Raw genomic sequence first — 26,373 nt, 5'->3', positions numbered from 1 at the left:
AAACCCTAGAGATAGTTGAAAAATCCCAGTAGATTAGAAATACTCAAACTATCCTGTCTGGCACCAACAACCATGCCACATTCAAAGTCACTTAAATCCCCTTTCTTCCCCATTCTGATGCTCGGTTTGAACAGCAGCAGGTCGTCTTGACCATGTCTACATGCTTAAATGCATTGAATTGCTGCTATGTGATTGGCTGATTAGAAATTTATGCGTTAAAATGCGTTAACGAGCACTTGGACAGGTGTACCTAATAAAATGGCCAGTGAGTGTATATTATGTATTTTGTAAAGAATATTGTTGGCTCCAAATAATAGTATTTGGTACCTAACCTATTTTCCTTGCTTCTGGCTAAGTAGTAAATGAAAAGCACCAAGAAAATATGTGTTTTTCTTTTTTTCTTCGTTCTTTTAAATTTGATCTTTTTTTAATTTTATTTAATTTTATTTATTTATTTATTTATTTTCTATTTTATTTGTTTTTGTTTTACTCTATTGCTGTTACGACCCAATATGTGTTCATTTTATTGCTAATGTTATTTTATTTATCTTATTATTATTATTATTATTATTATTTTTATTATTATTATTATTATTATTATTATTATTATTATTATTATTATTATTATCATTATTATTATATTTTTTATTTGTGTGTTTGCCCTAAATATTGTTTTTGATGCAATAGTAAACGTGAGCTAATTGTTTTTTTTTTTTCTGGTTTTGTCTGTAACTCAGACTAATATGCATCATTAACCAAATTAGTTAAACCAAATAATAACATTGTCTTTCTTTGTCCACAGTTCCTGATGATGTATTTGCCCCGAACTACATCTGGAAGGGCTCGTACAACTACAAGGGAAGAAAGCAACCAATGACTTTGAGTATCACAAGCTTTAATACAACCACGGGTAGAGTTAACGTCACATTAACAAGCAGCAACATGGAACTACTGCTTTCAGGTCAGTTTACTCAAATGACTTTTATTTTTAAACAGTTGTGCGGCAGCAGTGTGTGAATATAACCAGCCTCTAATTGTAAAAAGGTATTAATTCTGTCATTCATAATCGCACTTGCCCGTAGCAACACTTTGATTGACATTCTCCCTTTATACGTGTCATCAGAGGAGGGAAGAGCTCCACCCACTAGTTGATCTCTCCCTCATTAGCATAAACAGCCCTGAATGAGAAGCAGCCCTCTGCCTTTTGAGTTTTGAATGACACAGGTGTTTGAAGCTCCGCCCTCTTTTGAAATCTCATTTGAATTTAAAGTGGCCAAAACACCACTATTTGCATCAAAGCCTAAAAGGTGCCGCTAAAAAGAGTTATAAAACATTATTTGTGTGGTATTTTGAGCTGAAACTTCACACACACTCTAGACACATCAGATTTAGCATTTTGTAAAAAAAAAAGGAGCATAATGGGTGACCTTTAAACTGCAGATTTCTCCATCTTACCAAAACACATGATACAGGCACAGAAAAACACCGAACACGTGTTTCCGCCATCACACGATCTGATTTAATCCATCAAACTCAAGCAGAGCACTAACGAGTTTGATCATTAGAGCCACTGTACCTCCTTCCAGTCTTTGTAAAGCTGACATACGCTTTACATCATCTAATTAATCTTGGATTCTGCTATTGGCCAGCCATCAGGAATGATCACTGGAGAATAAAGGTGAATAAAGCGCCAGTCACTCATGACTGATGAGAAGCAGCAACTGATTTATAATCAAGCGGTTGGAGACCAGACCAGGAGCAGTGCACTCCAAAAATTACATTGCTGCACTCATTTGCTGCTTGTTTAAGTTATTTATTTAAAATGAGCTGAATCAACACAATTCTTGAGTTCTTTTAATTGTAAATATAATCCACTTTATTTGTTAAAACAATCAAGTTAAATTAATTGATTTGTGTTGGGACAGCATGAAGGACTCATGCAGAACCCTCCATTTTTTTCACAGTGTTTTTGTACAAACTACTTATTCAAAATGAGCTGAAACATCACAATAATTAAGTTTTTTTGTGACAGCTTAATAGTTTTAAGTTCAGTCTACTTAAATTTGTACAAATTAATCCGTTGACTTAATTTATTTGTGTTGGGACAGCATAAAGGAATTGTGCGGTACCCAGCATTTTTTCACAGTGTTTTTTTACAAACTACTTATTTAAAATGAGCTGAAAAATCACAATAATTGAGTTTTTTGTGACAGCTTAATAGTTTTAAGTTCAGTCTACTTAAATTTGTACAAATTAATATGTTAACTTAATTTATTTGTGTTGGGACAGCATGAAGGAAGTGTGCAGAGCCCTCCATTTTTTTCAGTGTGTTTGTACAAACTGCTTATTTAACATGAGCTGAAACATCACAATAATTGAGGGTTTTTTGTTACAACTTGTTCAGTCTACTTAAATTTGTACAAATTAATCCGTTAACTTAATTGATTTGTGTTGGGACTGCATAAAGGAATTGTGCAGAACCCAGCATTTTTTTCATAGTGTGTTTGTACAAACTACTTGTTTAAAATGAGCTGGAACAACACAATTATTGAGTTATTTTGCTACAACTTAATAGTTTTAAGTTCAATCTACTTAAATTTGTACAAATTAATCCGTTAACTTATTTGATTTGTGTTGGGATAGCATGAAGGAATTGTGCAGAACCCACCTTTTTTTTTCAGTGCACTGTAAAAAGTGATTAGTTACTTAAAGTGAGTAAACACTTACAAAAATAATGTAAGTAAACCCATTGTAACTTGGAACTGGAACTGTTAAGTTGACCTTTTTTTTTATTATGCAAGTTGTATTCACTTTTTAAAAATAAAAGTAAACAAATCACTTTTTTCAATACACATTTATTATATATATATATATATATATATATATATATATATATATATATATATATATATATATATATATATATATATATATAATGAAAATATTTTTCTTTAACTTTTTCCAGTACAAATATGTAAACATCCTGAAATCAAGACACATTTAATTGAATAAATTTTAAAAAATTCAAAATAAAATTATATATATATATATATATATATATATATATATATATATATATATATATATATATATATATATATATATATATACAGTTGAAGTCAAAATTATTAGCCCCCCTTTATTTATTTATTTTTTTATATTTCCCAAATGATGTTTATCAGAGCAAGAATTTTTACTTACAGTATGTCTGATATTTTTTCTTCTAAAGAAAGTCTTATTTGTTTTATTTCGGCTAGAATAAAAGCAGTTTTAAATTGTTTTTAAACCATTTTAAGGTCAAAATTATTAGCCCTTTTATTTTTATTTTTATTTTTTTTGATAGTCTACAGAACAAACCATCGTTATACAATAACTTGACTAATTACCCTAACCTGCCTAGTTAACCTAATTAACCCAGTTAAGCCTTTAAATGTCACTTTAAGCTGTATAGAAGTGTCTTGAAAAATATCTAGTCAAATATTATTTACTGTCATCATGACAAAGATAAAATAAATCAGTTATAAGAAATTAATTATTAAAACTATTATAATTAGAAATGTGTTAAAAAAAATCTGCTCTCCGTTAAACAGAAATTGTGGGAAAGAATAAACAGGGGGGTGAATAATTTTGAGGTGTGTTTGGTGAGGAGACATGTAAAATGGGCAAAGCTGGTGGTCCTTCAGTAACCTGGTTGAGAAACACTGATTTAATGCATAATTAGAGCAGCTGCCTTTACTGCTTTACTCTTTCAGGTTATCTTATTTAAAAAAAAATACTATCTTGAATTTCATGGCTATTTGCTTTCATTTTAATGTGTTGAACATATATATATATATATATATATATATATATACGTGTGTGTAATTAATATAGCTATTTCCCCAAAATGTTAGAGTGTTTTTAACCATAAAGTTGAAGGCGAAATGATCATTTATATTGAAATTTTAATTCATATTCAAATATTTCTCATGGGCTTTATTCTAGAGATTTTTGCAACACATTTTAAGCCTAAAGGTTTTTCTTTAATCTTTGGCATGATGACAGTACATCACATTTTACTAGTTATTTTGCAAGATACTAGTATTCAGCTTAAAGTGACATTTCAAGGCATAATTAGGTTAACTATGCAGTTAATGTTAATTAGGCAAGTCACTGGACAAGAATGGATTTTTAAGGGGGCTAATAATATTGACCTTATTATTTTTTTATTATTATTGCTATTCCAAGCTAAAATAAAAAATAAAAAACAATACTTTTTCCAGAAGAAAACAATATTCTGAAATGCATTAAAGCTCCTCTGTTAAACATCATTCGGGAAATATTTGAAAAAGCATTAAAATTCCACAATATTGCTGCCTTCAGCTGTACAGTACAGCCTGTATGTTCTCAATTAGGTTCTTGTTTGTACCTCTGAGTGAAGTGTGTGTTGTGTCAGAATGAGAGGCTTGTAGACCGCAGTAATGTGGAGCTTGTCAGCTGTGTTATTTAGCGAGTGTGTGTGTTCATGCGTGTTCAGAACAGAGAGATGAAACGTGTACGTGGAGCGTCTAGACGTGTCTCTGTTCTCTGTTGTAGGTGTCTATAAGAGCCAGGAAGCTCGTCTGATGCTGCTGGTGTATCATGTGAAAGCCTCCTCATCCTCCACACTCAGCAAGATCAAAGAAGAGCACTGGACCCTCGACGGATTTGTACGTCCACATGCGTCTCATTGCGCTGCTTTTGTCTTTTTGGGTTTCTTTTGGTGCGGAATAAAATGTGAAGTTCAGTAGTGGATGAGGAACGTGATGAAATAACACTGTAGTAGATGTAGAAGTAGGAATGTTTACTTGAGTGGAAGTACAAAAGTAATGTTATTTATAATAATAGTAATAATACACTGAAAAAATTATTCATTGGATATTTAATGTTTACAAGGTCAGTGGTTGCAAGCAATTGATTAGGGCTGAATTTAAACAAACAAATTAAATTCTGCAAAGTTCAGCCTAATTTGTTTTGTTTAAATTCAGCCCATTCTCCCCTTGTTCGCGTGGTGGTGCTCCAGTTTTCCCCACAAGTCCAAAAACTTGGTACAGGTAAATTGGGTATGCCAAAATTGATCAAGTAGTGTGTGTGTGAATGTTTCCCAGTGATGGGTTGTGTTGCATTTAGTAAATACAGTGAATCCTTTCTTTTCAGTGTACAAAGAAGAAGAATTAAACTTGCTTAAAGAATTAAATTGCTTTTAAAAAGCAAATATACAGATGTGATTTTATAGGCAAAGAAAGCACATTAAATGCAGGTTTCAAAAATGTTTTGTAAAATTAAAGTTCAAAATGTGCATGAAATAATCTTCTGTTGGCATTGAGAATAACAGGTTTATGTAAACATTAAAGATATTAATTATAGACTTACTACTAAAATATACACAATAAGTGATCATGCTAATAAAATAATATAATATAATATAATATAATATAATATAATATAATATAATATAATATAATATAATATAATATAATATAATATAATATAGTATAATATAATATAATATAATACAATATAATATTCTAATATAATATAATACAATATAATATTATAATGTAATCTAATGTAATCTAATCTAATGTAATATAATATAATATAATAATATATAATACAATATATAATCTAATCTAATATAATACAATACAATATAATATAATATAAAATAATATAATATAATATAATATTATATAATATAATATATATGCGTGCGTGTGTGTTTGTGTATATATATATATATATATATATATATATATATATATATATATATATATATCTGCTCTGTCGACTTTTGGTGTTGAAAATTCAACTCTAAAGCTTAACACTGACTTTTGTTGACATTTTAGTAGTTTGAAATGATATAATGCATAAGAAGTAGCAGGCCTGTTAGCCAAGGTCCAGATTTGGTCCCATACACAAGCTCATTTGTCCTATTTTCACTGCTTTTCCATAATAAATTGTAAAAAAAAAAAAAAAAAAAAAAAACATTTGAGAAGGCTATAAGACCAAGCAGAATTCTGTGTGCGCGGTCGCTTCGGTGTGTCTGAGGAAAGTTGAATGTGCTGGCAAGTTTGTGTTTGCCTAATGAATGACAATAGGCTAGTTTTTAATATAAAATTTGATCAGACTCCTATTTTTTATAATCATATATGATTATATGAAATTGTATTTGAGAAATAAGTATCGTTCTCATATTTGTTTTCTTCTAAATTTTTTATATGCTTTTCATACATCAAAAAGTGTGGTTATGATGACCATCCAACTAACTAATCCAGCCAAAAATACTGCTTAAAATGTCACTAAAATGCCGTACTTGCCGAAAATTAGGCGAATGACTGCAAAAAGGTCCACTTTCTAAGAAAATAGAGCCATTCCTTTCATTACACTGACTGTATAGAGAAAATAAGTCTGTAAAAAACAGAAAATGTACTGGCAGTTTATTATAAGGTTTTTGTACTGTATTATACCAATTTAAACTATTAAAAATGTTCATAAAAGTCATATTTAGAGTTTAATCAGTAGTTTGTAGTTCACCACATTAATAACATCTGTAGAATTGACAAATGAATCATTAAATGTGATTTGTGAAGCAGTTAAAGATGATTAGCTTAATAATCAAACATCAGTACTATTAAAAATAATAATAATAATAGCAAATTAATTATCATTTTAAAAATAAACAAAAAGTGATCAAATGTAGGGTTGGTTATGTTAATGCAGAAAGATATTTGATGATTTGGACAATTCTGCTGTCAGTGTATCTCACAGGTTAATTTTGTTTGTGTTGTTCTCTGTCAGGTGTCTGCTGAACCTGATGGCTCCACATATGTCTTTCAAGGCTTTATACAGGGTAAAGACTACGGCCAGTTTGGCCTGCAAAGGCTAGGTATGGGATCTGTCTACAGTATCTGCATGCTATATTATTCTGTTTTAAAATACCTTCTGTAAACTTGTTGGTGGTTTTGAATGTTAGCTTTATTCAGGGCCTAAACCTAACACTCAATGAATGAAAAAAGTAATATATATATATATATATATATATATATATATATATATATATATATATATATATATATATATATATATATATATATATATATATATATATATATATATATATATATGGTTGTATATTCGTTTTTTTTAATTTGGTAATACTTTACAATAAGTTTGTATGTTAGTTAATGCATTTAGTAACATGAACAAACAATAAACAATACATTTATTACAGTATTTGTTCAAATTAGTTAATGTTTAAAATACAGTTTGTTGTTGTTAGTTTGTTAAGTCACAGTGCATTACCTAATGTTAACAAACATTTATGTGGATGTTAATAATGCATTAGTAAATGTTGAACGATGATTAATAAATGCTGTACAAGTGTTGTTCATTATTAGTTTGATTAGTATTAGTAATACATTAACTAATGAAATCTTATTGTAAAGTGTGACCATTAATTCTAATGCCAGAGAATGTAAATTTGTAATTGATGAATAGTATTTACAGTTTACAATATTATAGCATCGCTTCTTTAATTATTTAATTTTATCATGTGATTTATGATGAATATAAAAACTAGGGATGCACCGATTGGATTTTTTTTGGCCAAAACCGGTTTTAAAAAAGCAAATGGGGCCGATTCCGTTACCAATATTATTTAATTGCATACTGTACTATAGAGTACTGACGAGTTTTTTCTCCTTTCATTTTTATTTATTGGACCCGTTTAATATTCAGCTGTCTGACATTTTAAATGAGCCACCAGTTACAACATTTGAGCCTCTTCGGTATTACTTTTAACAACATTATTGTTTTATTTACTTTTATTTAACATATGTTAAATGTATTTATTTAATAAACTTGAAGTAATAATATTGCTACATGAACGTTGTACATTTTGCTGCTCCAGAAATATACTGACTCACTAAAGAACAGTTAAAAAAGTGTTCAAGTTAAAGTGCGTTCCTAATAATAGCTACACTCACCGGCCACTTTATTAGGTACAGCTTACTGGTAGCAGGTTGGACCACCTTTTACCTTCAGAACTGGTCAACAAGGTGCTGGAAATATTCCTCAGAGATTTTACTCCATATTGACGTGATAGCATCACGCAGTTGCTGCTGATTTGTCGGCTGCACATCCATGATGCGAATCTCCCGTTCCACCACATCCCAAATGTGCTCTATTGGATTGAGATCTGGTAACTGTGGAGGCCATTTGAGTACAGTGAACTCATTGGTGAGTCTGCATCAAGGCATTTTCACCCACAGAACTGCCGCTCACTGGATATTTTCTCTTTGTCATTCTATTCCCTGTAAACTCTTGAGATGGTTGTGCGTGATAATCACAGTAGATCAGCAGTTTCTGAAATACTCAGAGCAGCCCGTCTGGCACCAACAACCATGCCACGTTCAAAGTCACTTAAATCCCCTTTTTTCCCATTCTGATGCTCGGTTTGAACTGCAGCAGATCGTCTTGATCATGTCTACAAGCTTAAATGCATTGAGTTGCTGCCATGTGATTGGCTGATTAGAAACTTGCATTAAGCAGTTGGACAGGTGTACCTAATAAAGTGGCCGTGAGTGTACAATGTTATGCATGTTTGTTTGTTTCTTTAGAAATGATGATCATACATTTTATAGCCAGTAATACATTTTTGTTAGTCAAGTTTCTCAGGAAGTTGCCCAGCGGCTGGTATGATTATTTTTAGGCTCTGGTTTTATAAGTGTATTTTTGCTAGATGTTGTAATACAACATCTGTGTTTCTCGTTCTCTTGCAGGTTTGAATATGTCGGAGAGTAATAATTCGTCGAATCCACCACATGGTACAAACAGTAGCTCTGTGGCCATAGCAATCCTTGTGCCTTTTTTCGCCCTGATATTTGCAGGCTTCGGATTTTATCTCTACAAGCAGCGGTGAGTCTCGTCTCTCATTCCTCCTCCACGTCCTCAAAGTTTGTTTGCAGAGTTGTCACGCTAGACAGATCTGAACGAATTTAGAAATTAGTCTATGACAAAATCATCATCGTTTGTTGCAGAATGGAAAGGAATGAATGGTGGCAGATAATGTCTTTAGAGACAGAATTAGCTGCTTTGCAGGTTATTGAATACGATCATAATTAGATGCTTGCTTTCTTTGCTGTGTGTGATTTTTGCATGCCTGCTGCTGCTGCTGCTGCTCAGTGCCTCTTAAAGGGATAGTTCAAACAAAAGTTTGAATTTCCTCACTATTTTCTCTCCCTCGAGTGGTTTTAAACCTTTATGAGATTCTTTACTCTGTTGAACACAAATACGATATTTTGATGAATGTTAAACACCTGCCACATCATGTTTCTTAAAGGGATAGTTCACCCGAAAAATGAACATTTACTTTCCCCTGAGAAGTTTTGAATATTTATGAGATTCTTTACTCTGTTAAAAAAAAGAAGTCATTTTGAAGAATGCTGAAAACCTGCTGCTTTGAGCCTCTTAAAGGGGTAGTTCACCCAAAAAAATGAACATTTGTAAACTGTTTACTCTCCTTTAAGTGGTTTAAACCTTTATGAGCTTCTTTACTCTGTTAAACACAAAATAAGATATTTTGAAGAATGCTGAAAACCTGCTTCTTTGCGTCTCTTAAAGGGATAGTTCACCCAAAAAAATGAACATTTACACACTATTTCCTCTTTCTCTAATGGTTTAAAACCTTTATGGGATTATTTATTCTGTTGAACACAAAAGAAGATATTTTGAAGAATGCTGAAAACCTGCTGCTCTGTGTCTCTTAAGGGGGTAGTTCACTCAAAGATTAAAATGTACTTACATTTACTGTCCCTCGAGAGGTTTTAAACCTTTATGAGCTTCTTTGCTCTGTTGAACACAAAAGAAGATATTTTGAAGAATGCTGAAAACCTGCTGCTCCATGTCTCTTAAAGAGATAGTTCACCCCAAAAATTTCAATTTACTCACTATTTTCTCTCTCTTGAGTGGTTTTAAACCTTTATGAAATTCTTTACTCTGTGGAACACAAAAGAAGATATTTTGAAGAATGTTAAAAACCTGCTGCACCATGTCTCTTAAAGGGATAGTTCACCCAAGAAATGAACATTTACTCTCCCCTGAGAAGTTTTGAATATTTATGAGATTCTTTACTTTGTTGAACACAAAAGAAGATATTTTGAAGAATGCTGAAAGCCTGCTGATATGAGCCTCTTAAAGAGGTAGTTCACCCAAAAAATGAACATTTGTAAACTGTTTACTCTCCTTTAAGTGGTTATAAACCTTTATGAGCTTCTTTACTCTGTTAAACACACAATAAGATATTTTGAAGAATGCTGAAAACCTGCTTCTCTGCGTCTCTTAAAGGGATAGTTCACCCAAAAAATTAACATTTACACATTATTTCCTCTCCCTCAAATGGTTTAAAACCTTTATGGGATTGTTTATTCTGTTGAACACAAAAGAAGATATTTTGAAGAATGCTGAAAACCTGCTGCTCTGTGTCTCTTAAGGGGGTAGTTCACTCAAAGATTAAAATGTACTTACATTTACTGTCCCTCGAGAGGTTTTAAACCTTTATGAGCTTCTTTGCTCTGTTGAACACAAAAGAAGATATTTTGAAGAATGCTGAAAACCTGCTGCTCCATGTCTCTTAAAGAGATAGTTCACCCCAAAAATTTCAATTTACTCACTATTTTCTCTCCCTCGAGTGGTTTTAAACCTTTATGAAATTCTTTACTCTGTGGAACACAAAAGAAGATATTTTGAAGAATGTTAAAAACCTGCTGCACCATGTCTCTTAAAGGGATAGTTCACCCAAGAAATGAACATTTACTCTCCCCTGAGAAGTTTTGAATATTTATGAGATTCTTTACTCTGTTGAACACAAAAGAATTCATTTTGAAGAATGCTGAAAACCTGCTGATATGAGCCTCTTAAAGAGGTAGTTCACCCAAAAAATGAACATTTGTAAACTGTTTACTCTCCTTTAAGTGGTTATAAACCTTTATGAGCTTATTTACTCTGTTAAACACACAATAAGATATTTTGAAGAATGCTGAAAACCTGCTTCTCTGCATCTCTTAAAGGGATAGTTCACCCAAAAAATGAACATTTACACATTATTTCCTCTTTCTCTAAAAGTTTAAAACCTTTATGGGACTATTTTTTCTGTTGAACACAAAAGAAGATATTTTGAAGAATGCTGAAAACCTGCTGCTCTGTGCCTCTTAAAGGGGTGGTTCACTCAAAAATTTCAATTTCTTTACATTTACTGTCCCCCGAGAGGTTTTAAACCTTTATGAGCTTCTTTGCTCTGTTTAACACAAAAGAAGATATTTTGAAGAATGCTGAAAACCTGCTGCTTTGAGCCTCTTAAATGGATAGTTCACCCCAAAAAATGAACATTTATAAACTATTTACTCTCCTTTAAGTGGTTATAAACCTTTATGAGCTTCTTTACTCTGTTAAGCACAAAATAAGATATTTTGAAGAATGCTGAAAACCTGCGTCTCTTAAAGGGATAGTTCACCCAAAAAAATGAACATTTACACACTATTTCCTCTCCCTCAAATAGTTTTAAACCTTTATGGGATTATTTATTCTGTTAAACACAAAAGAAGATATTTTGAAGAATGCTGAAAACCTGCTGCTCTGTGTCTCTTAAAGGTATAGTTCACCCAAAAGTTACAATTAACTCACTATTTACTTCAAGTGGTTTTAAACCTGTGTGAGATTCTTTACTCTGTTGAACACAAAAGAAGATATTTAGAAGAATGCTGAAAACCTGTACTTCCATAGTAATAGTTTTCCTACTATGGACTGCAATGGTTTCCAGCTTTCTTCTAAATACTTTCTTTTGTGTTCAACAGACGAATAAAAAACAAGTAACAGGTAAAGGGAGGGCAAATGATGACTGAATTTAAATTTTTAGGGTGAACTGTCCCTTTAAATCTGCGACAGGTTCTAATTCTCATAATGACGGTGTGCTGATGTGGTTTTGTGTTGACAGGACTACTCCAAAAACCCAGTACACAGGCTGTTCAGTGCACGAAAACAACAACGGGCAGGCCGCCTTCGAAAACCCCATGTACAACACCAAGCCCGAAGTAAAAAACGTCCGTTTCGACCCCAATCTGAACACAGTCTGCACAATGGTATAATTGGGGATGTGAACACGTGGATTTATTTTTGGTTTTGGTTTTTATTTAAGGGTATTTTTAGCTTCTTTTTTTAAATCGGAGGTGGATACAATCGCATTACAGTCATAGACGGATTTGTCTGAGACTCGCAGAGGATTTTAGCACAAACACTGTTGCCCTTCCTCTGATATATAAAGCACACTCTTCAGGAACCAGTTGACCGAGGACATGTACGAAATATCAGACACATTGTCATGAGGGAGATCTTTTGGTTTTTGTTGGGGTTTTTTTTTTGTTGAAAGACTCGCTCTGAAAAGCTTCTTCATGACGGAAGGCATGGAGAAAACCTTCGGCTACTTTATTCACACTCTGTGAGTGCTTCTTCTTCTTCTTCACAGTTGACTGGGTATTTTTTTAGGGGAAAGGGATCTGTAAATCTACTTGCATATATATGAGGAGCGTTCACCACCTATATTTTTGTGCTATATATTACCACATGGGAGAGGCCACGAGAGAACGATTCTAACAAGAGTTTATAAAGAGATTCACGTCGACCTTTTGTTTTATTTACAGCTTACATTCCTTTAGCTTTAGTTCTTAAAGAGATAGTACGCCTGATGTTGAAATTTACAGTTGAAGCCGGAATTATTAGGCCCCTTTGAATTCTTTTTTTAAAATATTTCCCAAATGATGTTTAACAGAGCAAGGACATTTTCACAGTATGTCGGATAATATTTTTTCTTCTGGAGAAAGTCTTATTTGTTTCATTTCAGCAAGAATAAAAGCAGTTTTTAATTTTTTAAAAGCCATTTTAAGGTGAAAATTATTAGCTCCTTTAAGCTATATCTGGAGGGAATTCAGATGGAAGATTATGACTGGATGTTTCAGAACTCCACAAATTATTTCAAAATGGAACCCTTCCTGCTCTAGCAAGTGCTGGACAGAATTGTGGACAGAATATTGGTAACCACACTCACATTCTGTGGTCGTGTCCTAAATTAAGTAACTATTGGGTAGAAGTATTTAATGCCCTCAAGGAAATCTTCCATTATGAATTTTCTGAAGATCCCACAGTTGCTCTGCTACAGTTGAAGTCAGAATTATTAGCCCCTTTGAATTTTCTTTTCTTTTTAAAATATTTTCCAAATGATGCTTAACAGAGCAAGGACATTTTCACAGTATATCTGATAATATTTTTTCTTCTGGAGAAAGTCTTATTTGTTTCATTTCGGCTAGATTAAAAGCAGTTTTTAATTTTTTAAACACCATTTTAGGGACAAAATTATTAGCCCCTTTAAGCTATGTTTTTTCTCGATGGTCTACAGAACAAATCATCGTTATACAATTACTTGCCTAATTCCCCTAACCTGCCTGCGAATAATTCTGACTTCAACTGTACTCTCAGGTCATCTAAGATATAGGTGATGTGTTTCTGTACAACATAAGAGAATGTTTTTAGCTGAAACTGTGGTTAAATCATAAAATGCAAGTCAACGGATGAATTAAATTAATTAAATTCATGTGCAAAACTACAATATTGCATAGAAGACGTGTGAATGAAGCAGCGTTTCCATCCAACGAGTCAAAGAGAACAAAATCGTCACTTCCTGATTAACTGGCGGCAATTATCAACAGTAAAAACTGTGGGAGAAGCTGCGTGAATCACTTCCTTATTAAATAAATGTCTTGCGCCTCAGAAGACAGTATGCCAACACGCAGTGAACAGATGGTGGCGTTTGATAATGCGAAGCACAGACGCTGTTGACATTTCTGGAAGTGATTAATAATATAATAACACTAATACTGGCGTTTTAGAATGACCAAAGCCACATTTCAGATGTTTTTCAATGCGCTCCATACACACACATTTTGATCATCACATGATTTCTAATAAGGGCAGCATGGTGGGTGGCACAATTGCCTCACAGCAAAGAAGGTTGCTGGTTCGAGTGCTGGCTGAGTCAGTTGGCATTTCTGTGTGGAGTTTGCAAGTTCTCTAGGTGTTGGTGTGTGGGTTTCCTCCGGGTGCTCCAGTTTCCCTCACAAGTCCAAACACATGTGGTATTGGTGAATTGAATAAGCTAAATTGTCCGCAGTGTATGTGTGTGAATTAGTGTGTATGGGTGTTTTCCAGTGATGGGTTTGCGGCTGCGTAAAAACATATGCTGGATAAGTTGGCGGTTCCTTCTGCTGTGGCTACCTCAGATTAATAACGCGCCTTAGCCGAAAATAAAATGAATGAATTCTAATAATTCTAATAATTCGGGTTTCCTCCGGGTGGTTTCCCCTATAGTCTAAAGACATGCGGTGCAGGTGAATTGGATATGTTAAGTTAGCTGTAGTGTATGTGAGTGTGTGTAAGAGTAAAACCCAGTACTGGGTTGCGGCAGGAATGGCATATGCTGGATAAGTTGGCGGTTCATTCCGCTGTGGCGACCCCTGATTAATAAAAAGACTAAGCCAAATAGAATGAATGAATGAATTTTCTAAATAGATTTTTTTCTTATTACGATTTTTATTCAAAATGCGCAATAAATAGGTGGATGGAAACATAGCTAATGGCAATTTGAGAGTACGAAATAACACATACACTGTAAAAAAATAAATCCGTAAAATTTACGGTAAAAAAACGGCAGCTGTGGTTGCCAGTACTTTACCGTTAAAAACACGGTACAAACCGTAAAAGTAATTTTTCATTTTTATGGTAAATTACCATATTTTATTAATTTATAGAGGTAATATTTCTGTATTTTGAATGATCAACATCTACACGTCTTTTGTTACACAGTTAGACACGTTAGCACCCCCACATGCTGTGGTGATGAGGAAGTAACATAATGAGCCAATGCTCATCACAATCAACTTTTCCCACAAGCAGAAAAGAGTATCAGCATAGAGAAGGTGCTCAGTGTCATTCACACAGCTACTAAACACCAGTATGGTAACACGCATAAAATTAAAGTCATGAAATAAACATTGTTTATCAACATTAGATGTAACATAAATCTCTAATGTACATAACTGATGGGGAAACAACTAAAAAGATCCATATTAATGTCAACAAAATGCATAAAAAGTGATGTGCCATGCAGGGAATTCTGGGAAAGTCAATTTACGGTTATTTGCCGTATATATTAAGGAAACATACCGTTAATCAGGTTGGGGATTTGTACTGTAGCATTTTTACTGTTGAAATCACGGCCATTTTTTACAGTGTACAGCCAACATGAAATTAATCCCTATAAAAATATTGTAATGTTCACTACATAATACTGATCCTTCGTTAATGTAATATGTAGAACAGTGGTCACTAAACTTGTTCCTGGAGGGCCGGTGTCCTTCAGATTTTAGCTCCGACCCTAATCAAACACACATGAACAAGCTAATCAAGGCCTTACTAGGTGTACTTGAAACATCCAGACAGGTGTGTTGAGTCAAGCTGGAGCTAAACCCTGGAGGGACACCGGCCCTCCAGGACTGAGATTGGTGAACCCTGATGTAGAAATTCAGGAGACATTTATTTAAACATTTTCTTTCAGCTTACCCAGCTGACACACAGTGTCACAAGACTTTAATAATAAGGCTCGTTCACACGAGGACGCTTTTTGTTGTGTTTATCGTCAGCGTTTTTCGAGACATTTTTCCAGATTCAAACCCAATCGATTTTCTCTGGCGTAGAGCAGAAGAGTATGCAAAATCACTCCTTGACGCTAGATGGCGCTACACAACTTTACGTTTCTGACACATGCTTATAACACAAAAGAAGAAGAGAAAGTTGACATGCTTGTTGTTAAAGTTACTGGCAATTCGAACAAGCATGGATGGTTCAAGTAGCAGCTCTAGTGATTATTGTTCACCGGTGCGTTAAGCAGCTCCACGTTCATATCGCCTCTGGGCATCTTCTTCAATGTGCGCTCGCATTGACAGCTTTGCGCTTGAGTGCCTCCAAGTGCTGTTTACTGTAACTTCAGCAGCTCTGTGCTCGTGAACAAAAGTGGCAATCTGATTGGTGGATTGCAGTGCAACATAAAAAAATGAGGCTATTACGCCTGGCGTTTTGCGCGTTGGTGTGCACGATCACATTGCCACCCTTTATTTAGTCACGATGCATTAAACGTCAATGGAAAACGTGAGCGAAAACCTCGGGCCTTGAGGTTAGACTTTTGTTGCCAGCATCTAAGGACAATGATATTTTGATGTCCAATAACGACGTGAAATGACATTAATGTTTGGTGGATTTTAGGTTGTGTTGGAAAGTGACCAAACTGCAACATTGAGCCAACATCTTAAACCGACATCATACTGACGTTAAATACTGACATTTATTCATCAGGTCATCTGATGAATTTCATAGTGTTAATGTCCACACAACGTCAAGCTGTAGCATCATTAAACATTAATATTTGGTTGTTTTTAGGTTGCCCTAGAAAGTAACCAAAAGCCAACGTCTGATAGACATCATAGTGGTAACGTCAACATAACTTTAAGCTGAAACATCATTAGACGTTAATATTTGGTTGTTTTTAGATTTTGTTTATAAAGTAACCAAAATCCAACGTCTGATAGACATCATAGTGGTAACGTCAACATAACCAATCTGAAACAACATTAGACGTTAATATTTGGTTGTTTTTAGGTTTTCTTTATAAAGTAACCAAAATCCAATGTCTGATAGACATAGTGGTAACGTCAACATAACTTCAAGCTGAAACATCATTAGATGTTAATATTTGGTTGTTTTTAGGTTTTGTTTATAAAGTAACCAAAATCCAACGTCTGATAGACATCCTAGTGGTAACGTCAACATAACTTCAAGCTGAAACATCATTAGACGTTAATATTTGGTTGTTTTTAGGTTTTGTTTATAAAGTAACCAAAATTTAACGTCTGATAGACATCATAGTGGTAACGTCAACATAACTTCAAGCTGAAACATCCTTAGACGTTAATATTTGGTGGTTTTAAGTTTTGTTTATAAAGTAACCAAAATCCAATGTCAGATAGACATCACAGTGGTAACGTCACTGTAACTTCAAGCTGAAACATCATTAGACGTTAATATTTGGTTGTTTTTAGGTTTTGTTTATAAAGTAACCAAAATTTAACGTTTGATAGACATCCTAGTGGTAACGTCAACATAACCAATCTGAAACAACATTAGACGTTAATATTTGGTTGTTTTTAGGTTTTGTTTATAAAGCAATCAAAATCCAACGTCTGATAGACATCATAGTGGTAACGTCAACATAACTTCAAGCTGAAACATCCTTAGACGTTAATATTTGGTGGTTTTAAGTTTTGTTTATAAAGTAACCAAAATCCAATGTCAGATAGACATCACAGTGGTAACGTCACTGTAACTTCAAGCTGAAACATCATTAGACGTTAATATTTGGTTGTTTTTAGGTTTTGTTTATAAAGTAACCAAAATTTAACGTTTGATAGACATCCTAGTGGTAACGTCAACATAACCAATCTGAAACAACATTAGACGTTAATATTTGGTTGTTTTTAGGTTTTGTTTATAAAGCAATCAAAATCCAACGTCTGATAGACATCATAGTGGTAACGTCAACATAACTTCAAGCTGAAACATCATTAGACGTTAATATTTAGTTGTTTTTAGGTTTTGTTTATAAAGCAATCAAAATCCAACGTCTGATAGACATCATAGTGGTAACGTCAACATAACTGAGCTGAAACATCATTAGACGTTAATATTTGGTTGTTTTTAGGTTGCGTTGGAAAGTAACCAAAATGCAACGTCTGCCCAAAATTCGACATTGACGTCGGCCTGACATTGGGTTCTGTTGTCAACCTGATTTTCATTTCCTAACAAAATCCAAGTCCAACATCGTTGGGGTACAACGTCAATCTGACGCCACGCTGACATATTGTGCCTGCTGGGTAGTCTCTATTTCAGAGGTCGCCACAGTGGAATGTACCACCAACTATTCAAGCATATGTTTTACGCAGCGGATGCCATTCAAGCTGCAACCCAGTATTGGGAAACACCCATACACATTCATTCACTCATACACTACAGACAATTACGTTTATTCAATTCACCTATAGCGCTTGTGTTTGGAAACTTTAGACTGTAAGGGGAAACCAGAGCACCCAGAGGAAACCCACGCCAACACAGGGAGAACATGCAAACTCCACACAAAAATGCCAACTGGACTCAAACTAGCAACCTTCTTGCTGTGAAGTGACATTGCTAACCACTGAGTGCACAGTACCGCCAACGAAACCACAGTTTCAGCTACAAATCTGCTTAAATGTTTCATTCACCTATTTTTTGTATGGACTGAGGGTAAGTAAATTAATAACAGACTTCCAACTTCCAGAGAATTATCTCTTTATTGTCTTTAATCATCTCTGTGATCGGATGTTGAGGTGTTCTGTGATGTGTTTGGGTAAAACGAGAGAGAAAACCTGTGGAAAGTGACGTGTCATTACCTCCTATTGTTATAGATCTTTAAAATTCAGTATGTATGTCTGTTATATCTGGGCCGCAGGACGAGTGTGTCAGCATTTTGACCTGAAGCCTGCAGATAATTTATTTTTCATTTTATTTTTTCAGGGTCGGATGTGTCATTGAGCTCCATTTGTATTTGGTAGAGGAATTTAATATAATTTGGTTATTAAAACAACTCGCCATTCTTATTATCCCTATATAGAGATTTGTATAAAATGAAATGCACTTGACATTTATACAGTATACTTTTATATACACTTCAGATTACATAACAAATGCATGTTTCTTATATAAGGTATACTGATATATGGTGGCAACAATATGATCATATCTATCGTGTACATATGGCCCATGAAACACCTCTGCGGTTATGTCTGACCCTGTTTTTACGCACCAAATACATCTGTACAATTATTAGTTTGACAGTTTAAAAGTAAGTTTGAATAACCTCAGCAAACCAAGCACTTGTGTGTTTTATTGCAGGCATTAAATGCTGACAATAGCACCACTTTTATTAGAAACACAATCACTTTTAAAGTGTTTACACGTCTTTTTCACCTAAAAAACATTGTCTTTTTTGTAATTATACACCAAAATTTAAGAGCCTTCTTTAAAAACTAAATTTAGAGTTAGTCATAAACACTATTAATAACAAAACAAAAAAAACTAAACAACTAAAATAATTTATGTTCAACCAATTTTTGGGAGGATGGCTACTTTTTTTTGTTCAAACTACTTAAAATGTACAAAACATTAAGTTAACAATTGATTTGCGTTGCTTGTGTAAACAACTAATTTAAAATGAGCTGAAACACTTCACTTTTAAGAGTATTTTGGGGATAACTCAATGTTTATGTTCGATCAACTTAAAGCTTAGAAAACGTTACGTTTACTTAATCGATTTGTGTTGTTTGTTCAAACTACTTATTTAAAATTAGCTAAAGCAAAAAAATGTTTTTTGGGGAGACAATTACATTTTTTATGTTCAATCAACTTAAAATTTAACAAAACATCAAGTTAACTGATTTTATGTTGTTTGTTCAAACGACTTAATTAAAATGAGCTGAAACAGTTCACTTTTTAGAGTTTTTTTTTTGAGGTATAACTCAATGTTTATGTTCGATCAACTCAAAACTTAGAAAACATTAAGTTTACTTAATCGATTTGCATTGCTTGTTCGAACTACTTACTTAAAATGAGCTGAAACAACCCAATTCTTGATTTTAGGGGGACAACTATATTTTTATGTCGAAAACACCTAAAATGTAAAAAAAACATTGTTTTCTTTGATTTGTTTTGCATGTTCAAGCTACTTATTTAAAATGAGCTGAAACGAGATAACTAAATTTTTTATGTTCAGTTAACTAAAGTTAACTTAATTGATTTGGGTTGTTTGTGTTGCATGTTCATACTAATTTAAAATGGGCTAAAACACAGTTTTTTGTTTTTTGTTTTTGAGGGATCAACTACATTTCTTACATTCAACCAACCTAAAATTGAAAAGATTAAGCTTACTTCATCGATTTGCACTGCTGGTTCAAACTACTTATTTAAAATGAGCTGAAACAGTTCACTTTTTAGAATTTTTGGAGGAACTTGATTTTTCATGTTCAGTAAACTAAAGTGAACTTAATTGATTTGGGTTGTTTGTGTTGCATGTTCATACTAATTTAAAATGGGCTAAAACACAGTTTTTTTAGTTTTTGGGGGATCAACTACATTTCTTACATTCAATCAACTTAAAATTGAAAAGATTAGGCTTACTTCATCGATTTGCACTGCTGGTTCAAACTACTTATTTGAAATAAGCTGAAACAATATACAACTCTTGAGTTTTTTGGGAGGACAACTATTTTTTATGTTCAATCAAGTTCAAACTTTAAAAAGCATTCAGTTAACTTAATTGATTTGTGTTGCTTGTTTAAACTATTTATTTAAAATTAGATTAAATAGTTCACTTTTTAGAGCTTTTTAGGAATAACTTTTTAAATTTTTGTTAAATCAACTTAAAGCTTAGAAAACGTTACATTCACTTAATCGATTTGTGTTGTTTTTCAATTTGTGTTCAAACTATTAATTTAAAATAAGCTAAAACAAAAAAAGTTGGGGGAGAGACAACTACATTTTTATCTTCAATCAACTTAAAATTAAAAAAAGCATCAAGTTAATTGATTTGTGTTGCTTGTTCAAACTACTTACTTAAAATGAGCTGAAACAGTTCACTTTTTAGAGTTTTTTTTTGGAGGGATAACTCCATTTTTATGTTCAGTCAACTCAAAATGTAAAAACCATTAAGTTAACTAAATTGATTTGGGTTGTTTGCGTTGCTTGTTCAGTTGCATATTTAAAATTAGCTGAGACAACACAATTCTTTAATTTATGAAGGGGATAACTACTTTTTTGCTTGTTCAATCAACTTAAATAAATAAAAAAACATCAAGTTAACTTATTCAATTTGTATTGAGACAACATGAAAGGATTGTTTGGAACCCAGAATTATTTACGGTGCATATAGAACACGCAGTTTCCACTGTCACAAAGAATTTTAGTCCTAATAAACAGGCTCAGACATGATCGGTGATGTGATTCCTGGCCTGCAAGCTGTGAGATTCATTCCAGTGCCTTCTAAAGTACTCACCACCACTTTTTCCTCAACATGTCATGTGAGCAGATATCAAAAAATTGTGTCAGTAGAATAAATGAGAAAGATTTTTTCCAGTGCAGGTACGGCGGGAGCGAACACTTACAGACTTCAGGAGCTCATGCTGACATCACTGTCCTGGAGCGCCAAAAAGCAACCTGTGATGTTTTCTGCATTCATTTCCTGATAGGGATTTGCACGTCATTGACATTACTGATTGAGTTTATTATTTATCTACAGGACTTTTTTTGTTGTCGTTGTCGTTGTTTAAATACATGGCAGATTTTTACACAGTGCCTACCAAAAACCATGTGACCCAGGTCTGCTGCTTCCTCACCTCCTCGGCTCATTCATCGCCTCTGCCATATTGTTTATGTTCATTTCTCTCAGCTGAAATGTGGTTCGGTTTTTATCCAGCGACCCGAGACTTTTTTTCTTTTTTGAGTTCCTCTGCCAGCCGTAAAACAGCTTTTCCTATAACTGACTGCAATAAAAGAAAACACATTTGTGATTACACAAAAAAAAAAAGAGGACACTTTTGGATCAAACAACCGAATATTTGCAGTACAGCTGGGTACTCCTCTCATGATAATGCATTCAAAAGAGATATAAAAAAGAGGGTAAAAAAGGAATAAAAAAAAGTTTTGTAAAGAAATATATTTTTATTAAGAAATTATTTGTAAAATGTACGAAACTATTATGTAAATTTTCAATGCAATGTAAGATTAAAAGGCTAATTCCTTTTGTAGTGATCGTGTTTCTGTGTTTTCATTGCTTCGGTGGTGATCTTGATGGACATTTAAAGGTCATTCACTCCAAAAATTATAACCGTTTACTAGTTGTGCGCATTATAGATGAATTATCTGTTTGTAAAGATTCAGGATGCGCGCTCAGCGGGGTTGCAGATAAAATGGAAGCGCTAGCATTTACAGTGAGGGAATGACATTCGATGCGGTACAGAGTTTGTTGTTGTTTTAGAGATAAGTTATATTGATTATATATGTTATTTACGTGACACTTTCTGCATATTATAACAGCTCATCACCCAGTTATAAGTACAGTGATTCAGCAAAATTACCGTTAAAGGGAGCGGCGTTCGTCTGACAGGTCTATTTGTGATAGCACCCTCCAGATGGATATTGGATAAGATGAAATGGCCAAGCATCCAGCCCCAAGTATACAATCCCATTGAAACTCCAAGTGACTTTACAAGAGAGAAGTTAAAGGCCTACAAGTCTTTGGATGACAACAATTTTGTTGTTTGGTCATTTGCAAGAAATAATGCTCCATGATTACCAGATTCCAAACTTTGTAGTGCCAAAAACTGAGGTTCTGCCCAGCCAAAGACAAGGAAAGAAGACGCAGCTATACAAGGCCTGGGTAATCATCAACAAGCAAAACAACTGCCTTCTGACAGCGAACTGCACCGGTACGACAGAGTATGTGAACATAAATTTTTACATTTCATTCTTAGCATTCAGTGTCCGCAGTTAATTTCACCATATATACCTGTTTTTGCTTAAATCATTGCTGCAATCAAAAGCAGGTAATGTGTCTGATTCAGCATAGCGTCAACTTACCTGATATAAACTGACAACTGCAGGAGTCCAGGATTTTTAATTAGGTCCTCACTTCATTCAGCTCTTATAATAGCTGTTAGCCAAAGATATCTACCGTTGGCATTAAAAACAGTGTGGTGTGTGGTAAAACTAAAGTTTTCTATTTTTGGACTTTTGAATTTACCATCCTATAGCACAAAACGACATGTTTGATATTGTAATCGGTCTTTTTTTGCAACCGCTACGTGCAGTTGAACCCGTGTGACATAGGTTGGTAATTCCCCTATATTGACAGCCATATCGGTATCTGGAGATAATGCAATTTTTTTTTCGGCTTATAATTCCCAATAAATTATGTTTTTAGTATAGTTATTTTGGGAGGAGAAAAATGTGGTGTAGTTTATTTTTCTGTAGTTACTTTTTTCTGTCAATTCAGATGTACACTGTGTTTGATTTACTTTAGTTTTTGTAATTAGGCTCCAGAAAATCTTTGCGAAACTGTATTTTTATTGGCATGTACACTCACCGGCCACTTTGTTAGGTACACCTCACCAGTGCCAGGATGGACCCCTTATACCGTCAGAACTGCCTTAATCCTTCATAGCATAGATTCACAGATTCAATTTTGCTCGATATCGACATGATAGCCTCAAGCAGTTGCTGTAGATTTGTCGGCTGCACATCCATGATGCAAATCTCCCATTCCACCACATCTCAATCCAATTGAGCACCTTTGGAATCTGGTGACTGTGGAGGCCATTTGAGAACGGTAAACTCATTGTCATGTTCAAGAAACCAGTCTGAGATGATTCACGCTTTATAACATGGCGTCCTGCTGGAAGTGGCCATCAGAAGATGGAGACACTGTGGTCATAAAGGGATGGACATGGTCTGCGACAATACTCAGGTAGGCTGTGACGTTGACACGATGCTCACTTGGTACTAAATGGCACAAAGTGTGGCAAGAAAATATTCCCCACACCATTACACAACCACCAGCCTGAATTGTTGATACAAGGCAGAATGGATCCATGATTTCATATTGTTATCTTATTGATCAAATTGTGACCCAACCATCTAAATATCGCAACAGAAATCGAGACATCTGATCAGGCAACTTTTTCCAATCTTCTATTGTCCAGTTTTGGTGAGCCTGTGTGAATTGTAGCCTCAGTTTCCTGTTCTTAGCTGACAGGAGCGGCACCCGGTGTGGTCTTCTGCTGCTGTAGCCCATCCACCTCGAGGTTGGACGTGTTGTGTGTTCAGAGATGCTCTTCTGCAGACCTCGGTTGTAACAAGTGCTTATTCGTGTTACTGTTGCCTTTCAATCAGCTGAAACCAGTCTGGCCATTCTCCTCTGGCATCAACAAGGCATTTCCACCGACAGAACTGCCGCTCACTGGATATTTTCTCTTTGTCAGACCATTCTCTGTAAACCCTAAAGATTGCTGTGCGTGAAAATCCCAGTAGATCAGCAGTTTCTGAAATACTGGCACTAACAACCATGCCACGTTCAGTCACTTAAATCCCCTTTTTTCCCCATTCTGATGCTCACTTTATATACTGCAGCAGATCGTCTTGACCATGTCTACATGCCTAAATGCATTGAGTTCCTGCCATGAGATTGGCTGATTAGAAATTTGCGTTAACGAGCAGTTAGACAAGTGTACCTAATAAAGTGGCCGGTGAGTGTATCGATCGTTATCGGTTACCGATATTGGTTGAAATTTCAATATTTATGCATCTCCAATTCCAGCCTCAACACAAAATCAGTGCATTTATTCTAAGTGTGTCCTGCAGTTTTGTTGTCTGCCACTTTTAATGTTTGTCGTCTCTATGGTTGATTTTGATCATTCTGAACGTGATTGCAAACATATTTTTGCACTGTGATGAAATAAAGAGCTATATCTGGCTCCTAGGTATCATTCATGGTGTGAATGGGCCTTGTGGTTTTTCTTGTGGATTTACAGCGATAATGAAATGTGAGCTGCAAAGATAAGCCAAAGTCAACACAACAAGGATGTCATTGTATTTGAAATCATGTTCTCTTAATATTATACAAATAATCCATCAGATGCACCTCAGTGTGAGCGTTGTTCTGCGCACGGCTTGACTCATTGGAATTTGACAATTAAACATTTCTGTTTACCCCCTGCTTAAATGTCACACTTGTTTGCTCAGGTCACATTTGTGTCGCTTAGCAACCGCTTGACTGACACCTTCTATCAGGGTTTGATGCAGGAGTTGAAGCTGCAGAATCCCTGTAGGGTGAACCAATCTCATTTCCCCTTTGACTCCGTCTTAATTGCGGTAGCAGTGTGCAAATTAATAAACTCCGCCCATGACAGCTGCGATTGACACATTCATCAAGTGACAATACTCATGGATGACTTGTTTTGGCTGCACACAAAGAAGGTGTTTAGTCTTTTTTTGTGTGTGATTAGTGTGTTCAAACTTTAAATTTAAATACACAGATGATACACTTGAATGAAATCTGACCTTATATTATATACAAGAGTAAAAAGCAATTATATGAAAGGTAAAAAGCAACTAAATTATTAAGGCTTGTTGAGACAAACTTTGAGGCTGGCTTAAGAAAGCCTGTTGGTTATAGATAGATAGATAGATAGATAGATAGATAGATAGATAGATAGATAGATAGATAGATAGATAGATAGATAGATAGATAGATAGATAGATAGATAGATAGATAGATAGATAGATAGATAGATAGATAGATAGGTAGGTAGGTAGGTAGGTAGGTAGGTAGGTAGGTAGGTAGGTAGGTAGGTAGGTAGGTAGGTAGATAGATAGATAGATAGATAGATAGATAGATAGATAGATAGATAGATAGATAGATAGATAGATAGATAGATAGATAGATAGATCCTGCTTCTCTATGATGTTCTGATGCTGAGATACAGCTGAGATACAGCTGCTGTTAAATCGTTGCTAGGTAAGTCTGTTTTGTTGCAATGGAGTTGATTGACAGCTTAGACTGATGATGTATCAGAGCTTCTTGCCAGTATGAACAGTTAAAAACCACCCTCATGTCTGTATAACACTGCAGAATGACGATATCAATCTGAACCTCTATAATGGCAGTCTATGAGACAGTTGCTAGGGTCCCAAAAGTGGTTGCTAGGGCATGGCCAGAAAGTTAGAAGCTCATCAGTTATTGGCAGTTAGGTAGTCTGAGTTAAATGAGCCAGTTAGAAGTCTGTGTGACAGTCTGATGCAGAGTTATGAGGTCACAATTTTGGTCCAATGTTAAGTCAATGGGATTTTTCCGACGGTCCCGGGAAATTTTTCGGGAAACCGAAAGTCGGATCAGTCGGAAAAGATAAAGCAACCCAAGTCAGAACAGTTTGGAGGTCTGGTGTGAGTTTGGTGGTCATAGCTCGAAAGCTCTAGGAGAAGATGCGTTTTGTTTTTTGTCTCGGATAACAGTAGTCTGGCTTGCTACACAAGCCAGCTTAATTAGTTGACTTTAAAAAGTGATTAAACTTGTTGCTTTTAAAGCAGTTAGTTGACCACTTCAAAAAGTGAGTA

At 34.4% G+C, this 26,373-nt stretch overlaps 1 protein-coding gene and 1 long non-coding RNA gene across 10 annotated transcripts in view; one reads left to right on the top strand and one right to left on the bottom strand.

Moving 5' to 3' along the window:
- The window catches only part of csmd3b (CUB and Sushi multiple domains 3b), a 990,558-nt gene extending 968,550 nt beyond the window's left edge, over positions 1-22,008 (top strand). For 8 of the 9 annotated variants that reach the window (XM_068215335.2, XM_017352314.4, XM_021468186.3 and 5 more), the window contains 5 exons: positions 803-961; positions 4,576-4,688; positions 6,820-6,907; positions 8,802-8,937; positions 12,011-12,838. In XM_068215335.2, the coding sequence (XP_068071436.1) occupies positions 803-961; positions 4,576-4,688; positions 6,820-6,907; positions 8,802-8,937; positions 12,011-12,161 (647 nt within the window). In that variant the 3' untranslated portion in view covers positions 12,162-12,838. Of the gene's footprint in view, positions 1-802; positions 962-4,575; positions 4,689-6,819; positions 6,908-8,801; positions 8,938-12,010; positions 12,839-21,502 lie in introns of those variants that run through there. The other variant, XR_012395232.1, reaches the window with a different exon arrangement.
- LOC141379175 (uncharacterized) lies at positions 16,989-22,012 on the bottom strand. The gene is made up of 2 exons (XR_012395252.1): positions 20,445-22,012; positions 16,989-20,194 (listed from the first exon to the last, which is right to left on the bottom strand). It is a non-coding gene; the product is annotated as an uncharacterized lncRNA (long non-coding RNA).
- Positions 22,013-26,373: the final 4,361 nt, after the last annotated feature.

This window comes from Danio rerio, chromosome 19, assembly GCF_049306965.1.
Source record: "Danio rerio strain Tuebingen ecotype United States chromosome 19, GRCz12tu, whole genome shotgun sequence".
NCBI lineage: Eukaryota > Metazoa > Chordata > Actinopteri > Cypriniformes > Danionidae > Danio > Danio rerio.
The sequence above is the reverse complement of the archived record's forward strand: the minus strand, read 5'-3'. Positions and strand labels throughout refer to the sequence as shown.